This window comes from Peromyscus eremicus, chromosome 10, assembly GCF_949786415.1.
Source record: "Peromyscus eremicus chromosome 10, PerEre_H2_v1, whole genome shotgun sequence".
Classification (NCBI taxonomy): Eukaryota; Metazoa; Chordata; class Mammalia; order Rodentia; family Cricetidae; genus Peromyscus; species Peromyscus eremicus.
This window is the reverse complement of record NC_081426.1, coordinates 84,460,765-84,477,041: the sequence shown is the minus strand read 5'-3', so window position 1 is coordinate 84,477,041 and position 16,277 is coordinate 84,460,765. Positions and strand designations below refer to the sequence as shown.

Here is a 16,277-nt window from a genome sequence, read left to right as displayed (position 1 = left end):
GTGTGATCCTTCAGGGTTTTTAGATTATTTATAGCTTCCCTGAGAGTCAGAAATTCATTGTGTACTTGGCATTGTCAAGATCTTTTGTTAGACTCTCTCCTGCCTGCCTCGGAGCACTTCATTACTTAGTAATGTTTCAGACAGGAACAAGGTGAGGAGACCATTATCAGTGCACTTCTCTTTCTGTGCTGCCTGTGAAAGAAAGACGGTCTTGAGTCCTAGTTTGAATTATTTAGACTATAACTCTGTCAGATTTCTCTTTTATACAGTTCTTCAGTTTATCATTAAACAAAATCAACCTTTAACATGAGATTTCATGTTTACTTCTTTTTTAACTTTTTAAAATTTTTTTTATGTCTTTTCCCTCACTTTCTTCTTCTGGTTTGTTTTGTGCGGCTTTATAGAAATGCCCTTTTTAATTTGCAGAGGAGTAATTCTAAAGTACATAGTACATACTTTTACTTCCTAAAATATGTCCCTTATCCTTCTAGAAGAGGAATTTGGTGGGTAGTAGCAAATGGTTTTTTGGGGACTCGTTTTAATATTTAACATAGTGAACATTCACGTATAGTCATAAGTGACACGAAAACTTCTAGGAAAAGGAGACAGCTTAGAAAAAAATTCAAATTATTCCTTCAGTTTCATATAGCAGATTACGTTGGTAATTTATTTTCTCAATGTTGAAGAAAATTAAATATGATAAGATTTAGAAAGAAGCATACTTTTACCAAAATATCAGACTTAGAAGTTGGGCCTTTTTCTTTAGAGTTTATATTTCAGTAGAAAAATCTGAGACAGTCTTAGGAAAATTTCAGTAGAAAACTTAGGTTTGCATCTTCCCTGATACTTCAACAGTTCCAATGTATATAAATTTAAAAAGCGAGAAGCTCTTGTCTCAATCACACTCTAGAAATAGCTCCTACTTGTTTCTTTTTATGAATCCAAATATAAATATATGAGTATTTGTATATATGAACATTTGTATACATATATAGGATATATGTATATAGGTTTATGTTAAGTGGTATTATACCATTAATATTGAATTTTATGCCTTGCCTACTTTAGGGTCATCTTTCTAATTGCTTTGTGTGAACTCAGGCTAGTCAACCACTTAATGCTTTCAATACTCGGGTAATTGGAAGATGATATTCAGCTATATATATTTTTCTTTCCTAAAATTATGTTAAAAATAAACATCACAGTATTTTTCAAAAGGTGGACATGGTAATTAATAAAATACAAATTGTGGAAAGTAAACTTTAATAGATGCTGACAGAAAGATGACCAGGTCAAAGATAAAAGTATTTAAACTTTTGAGAGCACACAGTTCTCTGATTTTTGTTTTGAGATGAATGTTTGCGAATGTGTATGTGCACAGTGTGCATGCCTGGTACACACGGAGGCCAGAAGAGTTGTTGGATCCACTGGAAGTGGAGTTGCAGGCAGTTGTGAGCACTCTGATGTGAGTGCTAGAAACTGAATTCTCAGACTCTTCAAGAGCAGCAAGTGCTATTAACCACTGAGCCATCTATCCAGTCCTACAGTTTCCATTTTAAAATTAACTTTATTTGGGGCCAGTGGTGGCGCACGCCTTTAACCCCACATTCGGGAGGCAGAGGCAGGTGGATTTCTGTGAGTTTGAGGCTAGCCTGGTCTATAGAATGAGTTCCAGGATATCCAGGGCTACACAGAGAAACCCTGACTTGAAAAACTTAAAAAGAAATAATAACTAGAATTTATTTGGGGATTCATATGAGTAGCAAATACGCTTTTTTATTTCATTTTCTTTCTTTCTTTTTTTTTTTTTTTTTTTTGGCTTTTTCGAGACAGGGTTTCTCTGTGTAGCTTTGCGCCTTTCCTGGAACTCACGCTGTAGCCCAGGCTGGCCTCAAACTCACAAAGATCCGCCTGCTTCTGCCTCCCGAGTACTGGGATTAAAGGTGTGTGCCAGCCTTATTTCATTTTCTTTAGGTTCATATAATGTTGCTGATTTTTCCTACTGAGTTTTCACTATTCAGCTTGTAAAATGAAAGATAGATAATGTATTGTATAGTGGCAAGAAATTAAGTATTGGTTAATTCAACTGGAAACATCTCTCACTAGATTATTATGCTAATTAAATAAGAGGCACTTAAAAGTGCTTGCTTGGTGCTGAAAAGAAGGCCTAGCAGTTAAGAGCATGTATTGTTTGTCCAGAGGATAGGTTCCTAGCACCTACATTTAACTTCAGCTCCAAGAGATCAGTGCCCTTGTCCTGGTCTCTATAAGCACTGTATTCATGTACTGACCCCATCCTCTGATACACATACATACACCATTTAAAATTAAATAAATGATTTGCTTGCTTAAGCTAAGAACTCAGCAAATGGAAAGTACTATAACCCAAATACTGATTGTATTATGAAATAATTTCTAGCATCAGCATGTACAGCAGGAGTCAGCAAAGCTGTTCTGTAATGATCGAGATACTAAATATTTTAGGCTCTGTGAGCCACAAGAGAGTCTCTTTGAAAAATGTAAAACTACCTTTAGCTCACAGAGGCTATAATAGAAATATGTAGTAGACCAGGTTTATTCCATAGGCTACCATTTGTTAACATGATTGTGATAAATAACTAATATATCATGATCTCCAGAATTACCCTTTAGTTTCTCAGATAAGTTTGAGATAAAAATCAATATAAGTTTATAGAAAAGAGTAAAGAAGTAACTATGGATCTTTTTCAGGAAACTTAAGGTGCTACTATTTAAGAAACACAAACATAACTTTCTACATTTTCTTTTTTATGATGTTTAAATTTAGGTATGAAGCCTATTCATGCTGCAGACAAACAGCTGCTTATAGTGGCAAATGCCCACATGCATTGGGACCCAGAGTATTCTGATGTGAAACTTATTCAGACCATGATGTTTGTCTCAGAGGTTAAAAACATTCTGGAGAAAGCCTCAAGTAGGCCTGGCAGCCCAACCGCAGATCCTAATTCCATCCCGCTGGTGCTATGTGCAGATCTTAACTCATTGCCAGATTCAGGTATTTACAATGTCATTTTTTCCTTGCTTTCAGTTTTGCTTTTAGTCTTGGTTGAAAAGCCACCTATCTCCTAACAGGGCTTTCTCTTCTAAATTAAGGAACATACCAGTTGGAATTGGGGGAGGGGGAGTTGAAAAGATATAATCGGCACCTGCCAGATTATGATAAAAAGGGAGCCGTGGGAAGATAAACCCCTCTCACACTCTGCTCTTATCTGCCAGGGCTGCCCATTAACCAAGTCCAGCTAGGAGCTATATAGGGGTAGGGAAGGGTTTATAACCATGCAAGATCAACCTTCTGAGGCACAGAGTTGATTAGAGAAGGGCACTCTTTAGAGAACATTCATTACAGATAACTAGCTCATGTAATAATCTTGGCAAGTTTTCATTGATCTTTCTGTACTTAATACTAGTATAAAGAGTCAAAAATTCTAGTAAGATTGTGTATCACATCTCTGGACTACTTTATGTCTGAATTTCATCTTTGTAAGACTTTGTTCTCTCTTTTAGATCCTGGATTTCTTTCCTTTCTTAAAAATTATTTATTTATTTATTTATTTACTTACGTAGTGCTTGTTTGTTTGTTTGTTTGTTTGTTTGTTTATTATGTATCCCTGCATGCCAGAAAAGGGCACCAGATCTCACTATCGATAGTTGTGAGCCATCTGTTGCTGGGAATTGAACTCAGGACCTCTGGAAGAGTAGCCAGTGTTCTTAACCTCTGAGACATCTCTCCAGCCCCAAGATCGTGGATTTCAAATGCAAAACAAAAAAGTATAAGTCCTGTACTATTAGTAAAACATTCTAAATATTATATATTACTATTAAGCTATTTAATCCACACCCCCAGTAGGGATCAAACCCAAGATTATTGCACGTTAGGCAAGCATTCCACCACTGAATTATGTCCCCAGCTGTCATTTGGCTAGTCAAAATAGTCACTCAATAACAAATACAAAATAACTGAAGTGCCTATACCTGGAATTTGTAAATAGTCACCAACCTTAGTAAATATCTTGTTCATAGTAAGTAAATGCTGAAATCTTTGCAAATACTTGGTTTGACCCCTAGGCCAACTGGCACCTTCTTTCCTTCCTCTGCCTCTCCCATCCTCCCATGTGTATATGCATGTATACATGGTGGTATGTGTGTGCATGTGTGCTCACACACTCACCAGAAGTCAACTTTGGGTGCCATCCATCTTGTTTGTCACACTATGTCCCTACCTGCCTAGGGATCACCAAGTAGGGTATGCTGGCTGGCCAGTGAGCCCCAGAGATCACATCCCCAGCACTGGTATTCCAAGAACTCTCCACCACACTCAGGTTTCCATTGGTTCCGAAGCTTGGACTTGAGCTCTAATGCTTGCATGGCAGTCACTTTACTGAGCTGTCTCCTCAGCCCACATCCCTCTTCCTTAGTCTTTTACAAAAATAATTAGTTAAATTCTCTAAAAGTGTGTATTTTTCTTATATTATTTCATGTGATTTCTTGAAACCATTTATAAAAGCTATTAGTATCATTGTTCCCATTGATACTACTAGTATCATTGTTACCAAAGCACAGTTCTCTGGCTCAAATCAGACTGTCAGGGTTGGATCCTGATTCTGTTTTTTAGGTTCTATACATGTTATTCAGTTTGGGGATAAGCATTTTATTGATCTCATTAAATTGTTTGCCTAGCATATTATAAATGCTAGATAAGTTGCGTTTCCTTTTGAATTATTCATAACACTGACATTCATTTTACTTCATGTTTTCTATCATTCTTAATCACTAATAGATGAATTTAATAGTATTGCTAACTAATAATAAAAAAAGTAAGAGACTTTTCATGTTAGCTAATCGGTACAACTTTTTGAAGCTGCTACTCTTTTCAGCTTTTTAGACATGTTAGCATTTAGTCTCTGGCTTATAATGTTATTTAGACATAAAATGTTCTTCATAGGTGTCAGACTGAGACTCAGTGCTACCTAAAAATGAATAATGGGGGTGGGGAGCTGGAGAGATGGTTCAGTGGTTAAGAGCACTGACTGTTCACCCAGAGGGCCATGTTTCAATTCCTAGCCCCCACATAGTGACTTAAAACCATCAGTAATCTTAATTCCAGGAATCTTGACAGAATTTCTGGCCTGTGAGGGCACCAGGCTTGCATGTGGCACACAGGCACACAGACTTGCAAACAGAACACTCATTGATACTTCCAAGTTAACCCTGAATATTGAATTGAGGATGAAAAATCTAAGCATTTTTTTTATATGTCCCTAATGTTATTGATTGATTATTGTAACTACTGCTAAAGAGATACATCTTAGTTAGGGTTTTTATTGCTGGGAAGAGATACATGACCATGGCAACTCTTACAAAGTAAAACATTTAATTAAGGCTGACTTACAGTTTCAGAAGTTCAGTCGATTATCATCATGGTAGGGAGCATGTCGGCCTGTAGGCAGACATGGTGCTGTACATCATGATATGCAGTCCAAAGGAAGTCGACTGAGGCACTGGGCAGTACCCTGCACATAGGAAACTTCAAAGCCCGGCCCCACAATGACACTTCCTCCAACAAAGCCATACCCACTTCAGCAGAGCCACACCTCCTGATAGTGCCATTCCTTATGAGATTATGGGGGCCAGTTACTTTCAAACTACCAGAAGATAGTGGTTTAGAGTAATACTACAAAAACACAGTCAAGACTTTCTGGTGGATGCTGTTTAGGTTCTAGAAGTCCTCTGAACCCAAAGAACCATTAAGATTGACAATATTCCTGGATGGTCCTGATACTTTGTTCTGAAATTAACAAATGCCTTTCAATGTGGTTGAGTTATATGAAATTGCTGGTGTTTAATTAAAAAAAAAAAACCAACAACAGGAACACTTTTGTTTGTTTTTTATTTTGTTTCTGTTTTTTTATTTTGTTTCTGAGATAGGATCTCATTATGCAGCCCTGGCTTGCCTGGAGCTTCCTATGTAGACCAAGCTGGCCTGGAACTCCGAGAAATCAGCCTGCCTTTCTGCTTCTTAGATACTAAGATTAAAGACATGTACCACCAAGTCCTGCTAAGAGTTTCATAGGACTTAACCAAATTGCTCTAGACCTGGTGTGTCTGTAGAATAAGGTTTAGTAATACAGTTTTGTACTAAATATTAAAGGGCAGTGTTCCTTTCTTTATTCTGCTAGGTGTTGTGGAATATTTAAGCAATGGAGGAGTAGCTGACAACCATAAAGACTTCAAGGAACTAAGGTACAATGAGTGTCTTATGAACTTCAGCTGTAGTGGAAAGAATGGAAGCTCAGAAGGGAGAATCACACATGGCTTCCAACTTAAGAGCGCCTATGAAAATAACTTGATGCCTTATACCAATTACACCTTTGATTTCAAAGTAAGTAGCAGTCTCTGGTTTGGCATATGAACTATTTCAAATAAAAGTATGTAAAAAAAAAGAAGAGTATAAAACCCTATGATTAAGAGTTTGAAGAGCTAGAGAGAGAGTACTTAGACCAACTGCTCTTTCAGAGGACCTGAGTTGGACTCCCAGTACTTACCTGGCAGCTTATAGGGGATCTGATGCTGTCTTCTGACCTTTGTCAGCACCAGGCCCCCAGATGTTCCACAGACAAACATGCAGGAAAGCATCCATACACATGAAATAAAAGAATGATCACTGATCCAAAAACAATAAACACACAAAAATCCAGTCTCAAAATGTATGGTTTGCATATACAACTAAAATAGGAATCTTGTTAGGTTTTGTGGTTATTATTGATGTCATTTGAATTCTTTATGAACTTTCATTTGTTCACATTTCAGATATTAGTGATAATAGCCAGTATTTCTAAAATTTTTACTATGTGTCAGTCATTGTTGAAAGCACTTGGGTATATATTAATAGAGTTAATCTTCATTTGTTTACCACCACCTGTGCTTAGCGAGAATTTAAGCACCTAATATAGCTGAACTCACCTGGAATGAATTTATACAATATTCTGTCCAATTTTTCTTTGAATATCTTATTTATCTTATAATTTCCCAAGTTTCTTGTAGGGGTGGGTTATAATGTCAGTCTTATCCATGTAGTCATATTAGTATATTCCCAGGTCATCCATGGAGCAAGTTTGTAAAAGGAAAAGGAAGTCTTAACCATAAGGGAACCTGTTATTCATGTTCAGGACAGGATACTCCTAGAAAGACATGGTGACAGTGGCTCTCTGTGGTTACTCATTTTCTGATCATTTCATCTACTTGTAGCTCTTCTCTTTACCTGTTTGACTTTCTGTCATTTCTAGAATGAATTGTACATCTTGTTCTATCCTAAATATACATATATAGATGTAGAACATTGTTAGTATAGAAAGCCTAGAGAAATTATAGTATAATACAAAAGAAAATTATTAAATAGGCTCGTTCACATCTTTAATAACCCTTTTCTTTTTTGTTCTGTTTTCTGTCTGTTTGTTTAGTTTTTTGAGACAGGTCTCTGTGTAGCCCTGGCTGACCTGTAGCTCACTATGTAGACCAGGCTGGCTTTGAACTCAGAGATCACCTGCCTATGCCTCCTTTGTGCTGGCATGAAAGATTAAAGGTGGGCATCACTATGCCCAGCCTCCTTTCTTAATTTTTGATGTTTGTCTACTTCTTTACAAACAAAAGTATAAGGAAGAAAGAGCTGTGTGTTGATATTAGTCAGCTTTCATAGTTAGGAAAGAGAAATAAAATTGCTTAGAAGTTAATGTAGTTTTACTGTTAGATAACTATCCATTGGTAGCTTTTGTATTGTTTTATCACTCATACATGGTGATGTGCAGTAAAATTTAAGAACTAACTTTCTGGGGGGAAGTAAGCCTTGATTTGTAGTATTTTCTGTGGGTTGTATACTTTTCTAATTAACTTTTGTTCACATTTTTGACAGTGGTACTATTAAAGTTGGCAATCTCCAGCTCTAGCTTATTACTGTTTTTGCAGTTGAAAGATATACTTCTATATTTAGTGATATGTAGTTTACTATAGTTTAAATCCTATATTTATAATTATAATAATATATAAAACATTGCCAGCATATCCCAGAAAAACTGTAAATAAAAGTTCCCCAAAATAAGTGTTCAGTAATTAAATAGTGATTGTTGTTGCTTGGTCTGTGAGTAGGTTAAGAGAAAATTTTATTTCTTCCTTACTTTTTGAAAGTTTACTTTTTACTTGTCCATGAACTATAAATTTTTAAAAAATTGGCATATTAATTTAAACCATCTACCTTGATCTTCTGAATTGATCTAAAATCACTTTAAAAAAAAGCGTTTCTTTAACAACATATCTTTCATGTAGCACATACCTGTAATCCCGGCACTTGGGAGGGTGAGGAAGGAGGATCTTGAATTCAAGTCTATCTGGGTTAGATAGCAAGTCCCCGCTACATTAAAGGAATGGATGAATGAATTTCACGTGTAGAAATATTCCTTTCTACTTGAGTGTGGGCTCTGTTGATATATGTAAGCATTAGATGAGGTGAAATCTATGTACAGCCTAGGACGGTGGAGGCGCATTAGTTCTGCTATCTACTAATCAAATGAATCAAATGATCTAGCTCTGGGAAATGGAACAGGTGTTATATATACAGCTGCATGTCTTCATGCGTGTGTCTATTCCTGCTGACTGATAACTTTGCTTCAGTGCCAGGATTTGTAGAAATTGAGTATTTTAAACTAAGCGAGGGTTTAATCTACAGTCAGGATAACAGGTACCAGGAATATAGGTTACTTAGTTATTTAGCTTTTCCAAATTAAGGATGGTTCTTTTTATGGAGTTTTTCTCTTTTTCTAAACATATTTTTCTTTCCCCTCCCCGTTATCCCTAATCTCTTTCCAGGGTGTGATTGACTACATTTTCTATTCCAAGACTCATATGAACGTGCTTGGTGTCCTGGGGCCTTTAGATCCTCAATGGCTGGTTGAGAACAACATCACTGGGTGTCCACACCCTCACATCCCTTCAGACCACTTCTCACTGTTAACACAACTTGAACTCCACCCTCCACTCCTGCCTCTTGTCAATGGTGTTCACTTGCCTAATCGGAGGTAGTGGAGTACAGCCCCGCCAAGACGGGGATCTGTCGCTATGGACTTGTACAGTTGTAAATCAAAGTATGTAGGAGTGAAGTATGGCCATCCTTAAGCTGCTGCTTCAGGTTCCTTTCATTATGTGTTTGCTATAAGACTTTGTATGTTTTTGTGCATACTGATATCATTTGGCACTAGGGCTAGAACCAAAGTATTACCATCTGTCTGTATCTAAAAGTTTAATATACTTTAAAATTGGATTTCTTCTCTTCCTATTATATTAGAAAACAGCATTCACAATTCACAAATTTGAGGCCCAACACCAGTGTTGTTCTCTAAAAACAAATACATTCTTTGGAATAATTTCAAATAAGCCAATCATTTTTGTAAAAAGTGATTTTTACAAAGTCCAAATACAAGATTTTCAATTGAATGATGGCATGCCTTATAGGAAAAACTTTGAGTTTCTGTTTCCCTTCATAACAAACTGATTTTTGGCTCCCAAGTCATTTGCACATTAACAAAGCACTTAAATTTGCTTGATTTGTACATTAAATGTGATATAGCCACTAGCCATAACAAGACAATTTGAAAAATGAAAATAATTGCACAACATGCTTTCAAAATCAAGCATAGTATGTGACAGTTTGTTGGCCAAATGCTGGTTGTTTTGTTTGAGGAATTCCCCCTTTTTTCTTTTTTTTCTCTTTTCTCTCTTGGTCTGCCTATTAGTTATCATCTTTTTAGAAGTATTAACTTAAGTCCATCTTTCCAGTTCATTTATAAGAAAATAGCAGATATATACTGCCATAAATCTTGAAAGTAGAATTTGGTATTTTTAGGATGCCCACAAAATTAGTGTCTGGTATTTTTCATTTTTCATGTCCACTCTTCTTTTCTGTCTGGTTGTACTGGAAAAAAAAAAAAAGATAAGATCCGTATTGTCTTTACCACTACAGTTTAATGTTTAAAGAAAATTGTTGAATGAAAAGCCCCTGGTCAAAGTTTGAAAAAGGGAAAGCCATATACTATTACACATATTTTCCAAAGTAAGTTAAATGGCTGTTTGTTTGTTTGTTTGTTGTTTTTGTTTGTTTGTTTGAGGTATCAATAGAGAGGATTTTGAGGAGAAGACAGATTTGGGGAAGTAGTTGAAAACTTTGGATCATTTTTTTCTGACTCTAGCTGCCAAATGGCCATCATATGCTTTTAATCTTTGTTGCCATATCTGTCTAGATTTGAATTAAGCTACTGGTTTATTCCCAAAGTTGGATGCCTCTAGATGTATTGGAAACCAACCCCCCCCCTTTTGTTGTTGGCCAAGAGGGGCCAACTTGAAAGTCTGACTTGAGAGGCAGAGAGCTTAAATACCATTTTGTGGGGAGAAAATTAGTTGGCTGCTTGATGTTAATTATGGCACAGTAACATTGGAAAAGGTTGTGTCTGTGTTTTTAAGTTTTTCTTTATTCTGCTTTTTTGCTGCTATAAGAGTTTTCTGAAATTTATATTTTAAACTTTTCATGCACTTTACTGTTTCTAGTATCAAAATGTGATATTTTTAATAAACAAGAAATTTTCCATTATGTGAATGAAATTTTAAAAGAAAATAGCCTATATTTGTGTCTCACTAATATATAAAGTACAAGTCAAATTTAAATTATTTAATTAGTTATAAATATATACAAATTGTCTCCTCTTTCAAACCTGACATCTTAGGCTGTTTTATTAGTGTTAAATGATACATTTCCTGTGGCTATTTTATACTAATTTCTTCCATAGTTTACTGATCAGGCTATATAAAACAATATTTCCCCAAAGGGTAATTTTAGTGGGATGAGGGTGGTGGGATGATGTAATATCACACAGGATTGCATCCAGAAGAGCTCTGTAAAGCCTAACTCCCTTTTAAAAGTGCCTAGTGACAGAGGCGTTGTCATCTATTGTAATTGGAATGTCACTGTAGTTCAGCAAAGTTTGATGTAAATAAAATATTCTTTTAAAAATGTTAAAGTACCTGAATAAACAAATAAGCAGAAGAAACCCTTAATGACAGATTTTTCTCAGTGTTCAGGTATCCCTTCTTATATACCTCAAGCATCCAACATCTAGCCATGCAAATTGATTATCTGAAGCATAGTACTGGAAAGTAGAATAGCATGAAAAACTTAATTTTGTGGACATTACCTTTTTTTTATAATCAGCTACTGTATGTTTAATTTTAGATCTTTTGTTTCGGGTGGGTTTTCTGCTCTGGAGGTATATGCACTAACAGAACATTCTTCTTCTTTCATAGACGCATGTTAATTAGCAATGTGAGCAATATTTCCTACCATACTTCACTCCCGATATTTTTTGAGATGTTTGTATAAATGAAATTTAAAGTTCACTTATGATTGTATATGAACCACAGAGGAGCCCATTTATTAATAAAAAAAACTTTTTTAATAGTTAAATGTAGAGGGGAAAATAAAAAAATTGGGAAACATTGTAAACAGCTTAAGTTTATTTTGTGTATGATCAAGGCACTCTGTTGCAAGAAGGTGTGTAATTGGGTCTCTCTGCTTCCAAATGCACTCTTTCAAACCATTCATTATCCTGTGTATTTTAATGTGGTTTTCGTAAATGTTGGTAAAGTAGATGATTGTATTTTGTTTTGGGTGGCACACACCTAGGGCATGGTAACCCAGCTTTCATGTGCACGGTTTCCCTTTAGCCTCTTGCCCAGATTTCACACACTGTTTCCCTTTGTTCCCTCTGTAAAAGGAGTGGTATCTTGTTTTGAGCTGCCAGTTCAGATGATCAGAAATGCTGCTGTCCTCAGCATTGTCTTGTGAAATGCATGCCATTTGGAACTTTGGCAGTGAGAAGCCCAAAGGACAAGGTGAATGACATGGTATATATTCAGTGAAGTGAGTCATGTGTGCTCATATATGTTCTAGTTCTCAGAATAAGTTAATAAGCTTTATGCCCTTGGGCTGCTGCATAGTTTATGTGGTGATAAAAGAAAATTTGGGCATTTTTAGATTATGCTATGTATTTTTTTAACTATTAAATATGATTTCTGGTAATTTTCTTAAGAACTGGAGTGTTAGGTTTATTAAAACGGTGTTGTTTGAGGAAGGGGAAACTGCACTGTTTGCCATTGTAACAGTCATACAAGTGCATGTCAAGTCACCCACTGTCAAGCATCAGTATCCTCCTCATAGCTTTACACACTTTGATGGGGAATATTGCAGCATCCTCAGGACTGACATCTGGAAAAGGCTCAAATCCACTTACTGCTCCTTGCTTGTTGACTTTGTTTTACAATATTGTGCCTGGTGTCAACTTTTAAGCAACAGCACTGCCTAAAAGCAAGCAGAGAACAGAATCCCAGCACCATTCTGTAGGCAACTTTTTAGATTCAGATACAGTAGATCTGTTCAAGATTTATGATGTTTTATGTAAAAAAAATTTTGTACAACATAGCTGAATATTTTTGTTTGATTTATTTGATGTAAGGCGTGTGAACATTCATTTGAATATCACATGTTAAAGTCAGGTATGGCACAATGGGTTCTGAGACCAGCTTCCCCCACCCTCCCATTTGCCTTGTTCCAATCTTTATTTTCAAATTACGTTTCTGATATTCATAGGCAGATACTTAATTTTACTAATAAGCATCCTTTGTGAATGTATTTTGAAAGCCACTGTGTTTTAGTGTTATATTTTGTGGAAATACGAAACTTATCCTTTTTTTTCCCTTAAAGTCATATATCACTGAGAAGGGAGAAAGTTGAAAACTATCTAAGACTCATATCACTTGAATCTGTGGCAGATTATGTTAAAATTGAGGGTGTGGCACATTAAACCTAGAACATGGACAAAACTGCTCCGTTTAAAAATTCTGTCTCCTGAGTATGTCTTGTCAGTAGGTGAAATTTTAAGTCTGTATTGTATTTCTAAGATTTCATAAAAATGACAGATCCCATCTGTACACTCAATAGCAGATAGCAAAGGGAGGGGAAAACACAGGAGAAATAGGTTGAGCACGTGCATTGAAGGAGCCAGGAGCATAGAGCTTCATTTCTAACAAAACTAGATTTCCTAGTGTTAAAAATTGACTTTGTTCTAATAACTGATTGAAAATTTAATCTTTTATATTCTAAGTTTCTGAAATATCTTTAATAATTTTGCAAAGTATACTAACTGGTTGGTAGCGTCAGCTACAAAAAACAAATTGTATTACAATAATGGTCCTGTAGCAAGCAAAATCTCTTTGTCACATGTTCAAAGTAACAAACGTTTTGACTGAAATGTGAGCTGTCATGTTTGTAAGGTTTTTTCTTCTCTATCCCCATAAAACCCAAAGTAACACTTTTCTGATGTGTTCAAAGATTTGTTTACTGACTTTCCATTTGGTTTGTATCATATTTGTATGACTTTTGTCTATTAGAAGTAGATAAATTAAGTAGAGAAGTTAGACTTATTTTTCTAAATCAGAAACTTCAACTGAAGTTTTGAGTTTGTAGACAGAACATTTATGTTTCTGATTGCTCTGGATGATTTTAATTCTATAATTGCACTGCAATTCCCCAATTTAAGTTCAAACACAAGTAAATGCTACTACATCTTTAACCCGCTCATTTACCAAAGTTATGGCCTGTTTAAGAACAGGATGACAAGAGCATCTTTCATAATTGTCACCTAAATGCTTAAAAGATAAAACCCTTGGATGTTCTGAGCAAGAGCCACAGGAAGAGGAGAATGGGAAGGGAAGCAGAAGAAAGGTGGGGACCTGTCAGGACGATGATAAGAAGAACTGGGGACCTGTCAGGACGATGATAAGGAAGAACGTGTACTACTTACTTAACTAAATGCATTCTTGTAAATGTCTCAGGTAAAGGCCTGTAGCTTCCCGGAAAGTTTTATTAATATAATTATTTTAGCATAAGTTTGGTTTATGGTAGACTTGGTTTATTCTTGGATCCAGAGGAGAAACTGAAGTACTTTTTAGTAAGATGACTTTCAAAGGATATGAATTAAGGGCATGCCTATTAAATGTTGGTATTTATGGCACAGCCTATAAAATGAATAGCACTGAACCGAAATTAGAAGTATGCCATCAGAAATCATATGCCTCTTGGCATGGTGTATTCACATTTCAGAATATTTCAGAAGGTTCATTTGGCACCTGTTACTGGTTATTTTCATCAGCAAGTTCCCTGAATTCATTTAATTTCCCTGTTTGTAGATCTGTCACTTCTAAAAGCATAGGAGTCATGGTAGCCCTCTGAAGAATGATCCTTTCTTGTACATTATTTCAGAGCACAGACATACTTTCTTAGCTATCAGTTGTTCAGTGTACCACATATGTTTAATTTGTGTGTAGTTACTTGAACTCAGAATATTGGCTCAGCATTGGTGTGCCAAACAATGGCTTTGCTTTTTACCAGACAGACTTAGTGTCCTGCTGCTGTTTCGACTTTAATGCGGTAAGTGATGCAGTTGCTCTTTATCCAGAAACTACTGCCCTTTCTCTGTGCTTAATTTGCTAAAAGTATATTCCCTTACCTGTGAAATTGCTGAGCGGTGCTCTGCCGACTTTTGAGAGGGGTTTGGATGGCTGTTACTGCACACTGGATCTGGAATTGTTCAGTGTTGAATGGCGGATTTCTTAAACACCAGCAGCACTGAGAAGTGCACTACGGGCATTCATACAGTTGTCAAATGCAAGCAGTTCTTTCATCCAGGAGAAGCTGAGGTGTCGGATTCAATAGGAATACTTGGAGTATTTCAAGGAGGGAAAAATGCTTAACTCTGTTGTCTCTGAAGTGGGGTAGTACTTTTTCTTTTTTCTTTTTTTTCTCTTTTGTTTTTAAAGAGAAAAAATATATACATTTTTTTTCTCTTTGAAAAGGCCAGGTTGTGTGATTATATTCATCAGAGATTAAGTTGTATCTTATTTTAAACTGTATAAGTGCCAAGTAATTGTTCATGGACTTTCTACCTTTCCATTCAGTTTACTGTTTGACTAGGGAAGGGATTATTTATTTTTATTTCCTGGCATTAAGTTGACTAATTTATTATTTTGCATACACTTGAGTTACTCTGTGGCCTATTTAGTGTTTTTGTAACTATTACAATGGTCTAAAAGCAAAGCACATGATCCTAAAACTAAAAAAGGTGTTTTAGTAATTTCCCCATAATACTTGGTAATTTCTATTAATATCATTCTAAGCAAATTTCTACTGTTTTAGGTTGTGTATTTATTTTTTATTTTTAATCCTAAGAAAAAGCCGAGCACTAAATCAATGTATTCTGATAATCATTTACAATATAAGCTTTTCTCTTTTTCTTTATTAGAGGATTCAATGAAGTGCCATGTAATTGTAGCTTACTAATAATTAATGTTTAATAGACTGGTTCTGTGATATTCTAGACATTTAATTCTTTCTTGTCATCGCTGGAGAAGATGGTTCTACTCTCATTCTCTCTGATAAAATCACCAGCTGCTTTATTTTTCTATTTATTAAACAGTTGATAAGGTCTGGATCTTGACTGAACTGCTCAGCTGAGATGTTTTTCATAGTAGACACTATAGAAGATGTGTGTGAAAAAGGACACAGTTGAGTGGTGACATTCTTTTTCATTAATGTGAATATTGACTAAACAAAGCAGTCCTGCCTTTTAAATCTTGTGGCAGCTCAGAAGGGAGGTGCTTAAGAACCTTAACTATTATGTCAGATGACAAACTATTTTTTTTTCCATTTTGGAGATGGGTACTGCTCACACATGATGTATAGGGCTAAATATATGCTTGTTTCCCTGCACCTGTGTACTCTCCCCTTCTCTCCCACTTTTCCTTTCCCTATAGGCAATAAATGGCCATTTTGCAAGCATACTTTTGTCTTGGTTTTTGATTATTTGTGCAATGCTAAGTTCCTGCTTTGGGATGGGTACTTCTCTTGTAGAGCAGACTAGGAAATCAAGGTGATGTAGATAAAACAATTACAAATTGATACTTGAGAATTTTTGTTATTTGGTAAAAAATTACGAATTTCAAATACAGTAGATTTTGAAGTTACGTAATGTGCTTTGCCAGAAGAAATCAAGCAGAGAGACTTACTTGTATCACTGTGGGTATGTGTAAAATGGTGTGTGATGTGCCATGCTGCAGTTTCTTACCTTGGTGCCTTGGTGATCATGGAA

The 16,277-nt window shown here is 35.8% G+C and overlaps 1 protein-coding gene across 4 annotated transcripts in view; it reads left to right on the top strand.

Annotated features, from left to right (window-relative positions):
- The window catches only part of Cnot6l (CCR4-NOT transcription complex subunit 6 like), an 83,144-nt gene extending 67,175 nt beyond the window's left edge, over positions 1 to 15,969 (top strand). For all 4 annotated transcript variants that reach the window (XM_059274695.1, XM_059274694.1, XM_059274696.1 and 1 more), the window contains exons 10-12: positions 2,807 to 3,034; positions 6,216 to 6,418; positions 8,896 to 15,969. In XM_059274695.1, coding sequence (XP_059130678.1) covers positions 2,807 to 3,034; positions 6,216 to 6,418; positions 8,896 to 9,108 — 644 coding nt within the window. In that variant the 3' untranslated portion in view covers positions 9,109 to 15,969. The remainder of the gene's footprint in view (positions 1 to 2,806; positions 3,035 to 6,215; positions 6,419 to 8,895) is intronic.
- The last annotated feature ends 308 nt before the right edge of the window (positions 15,970 to 16,277 follow it).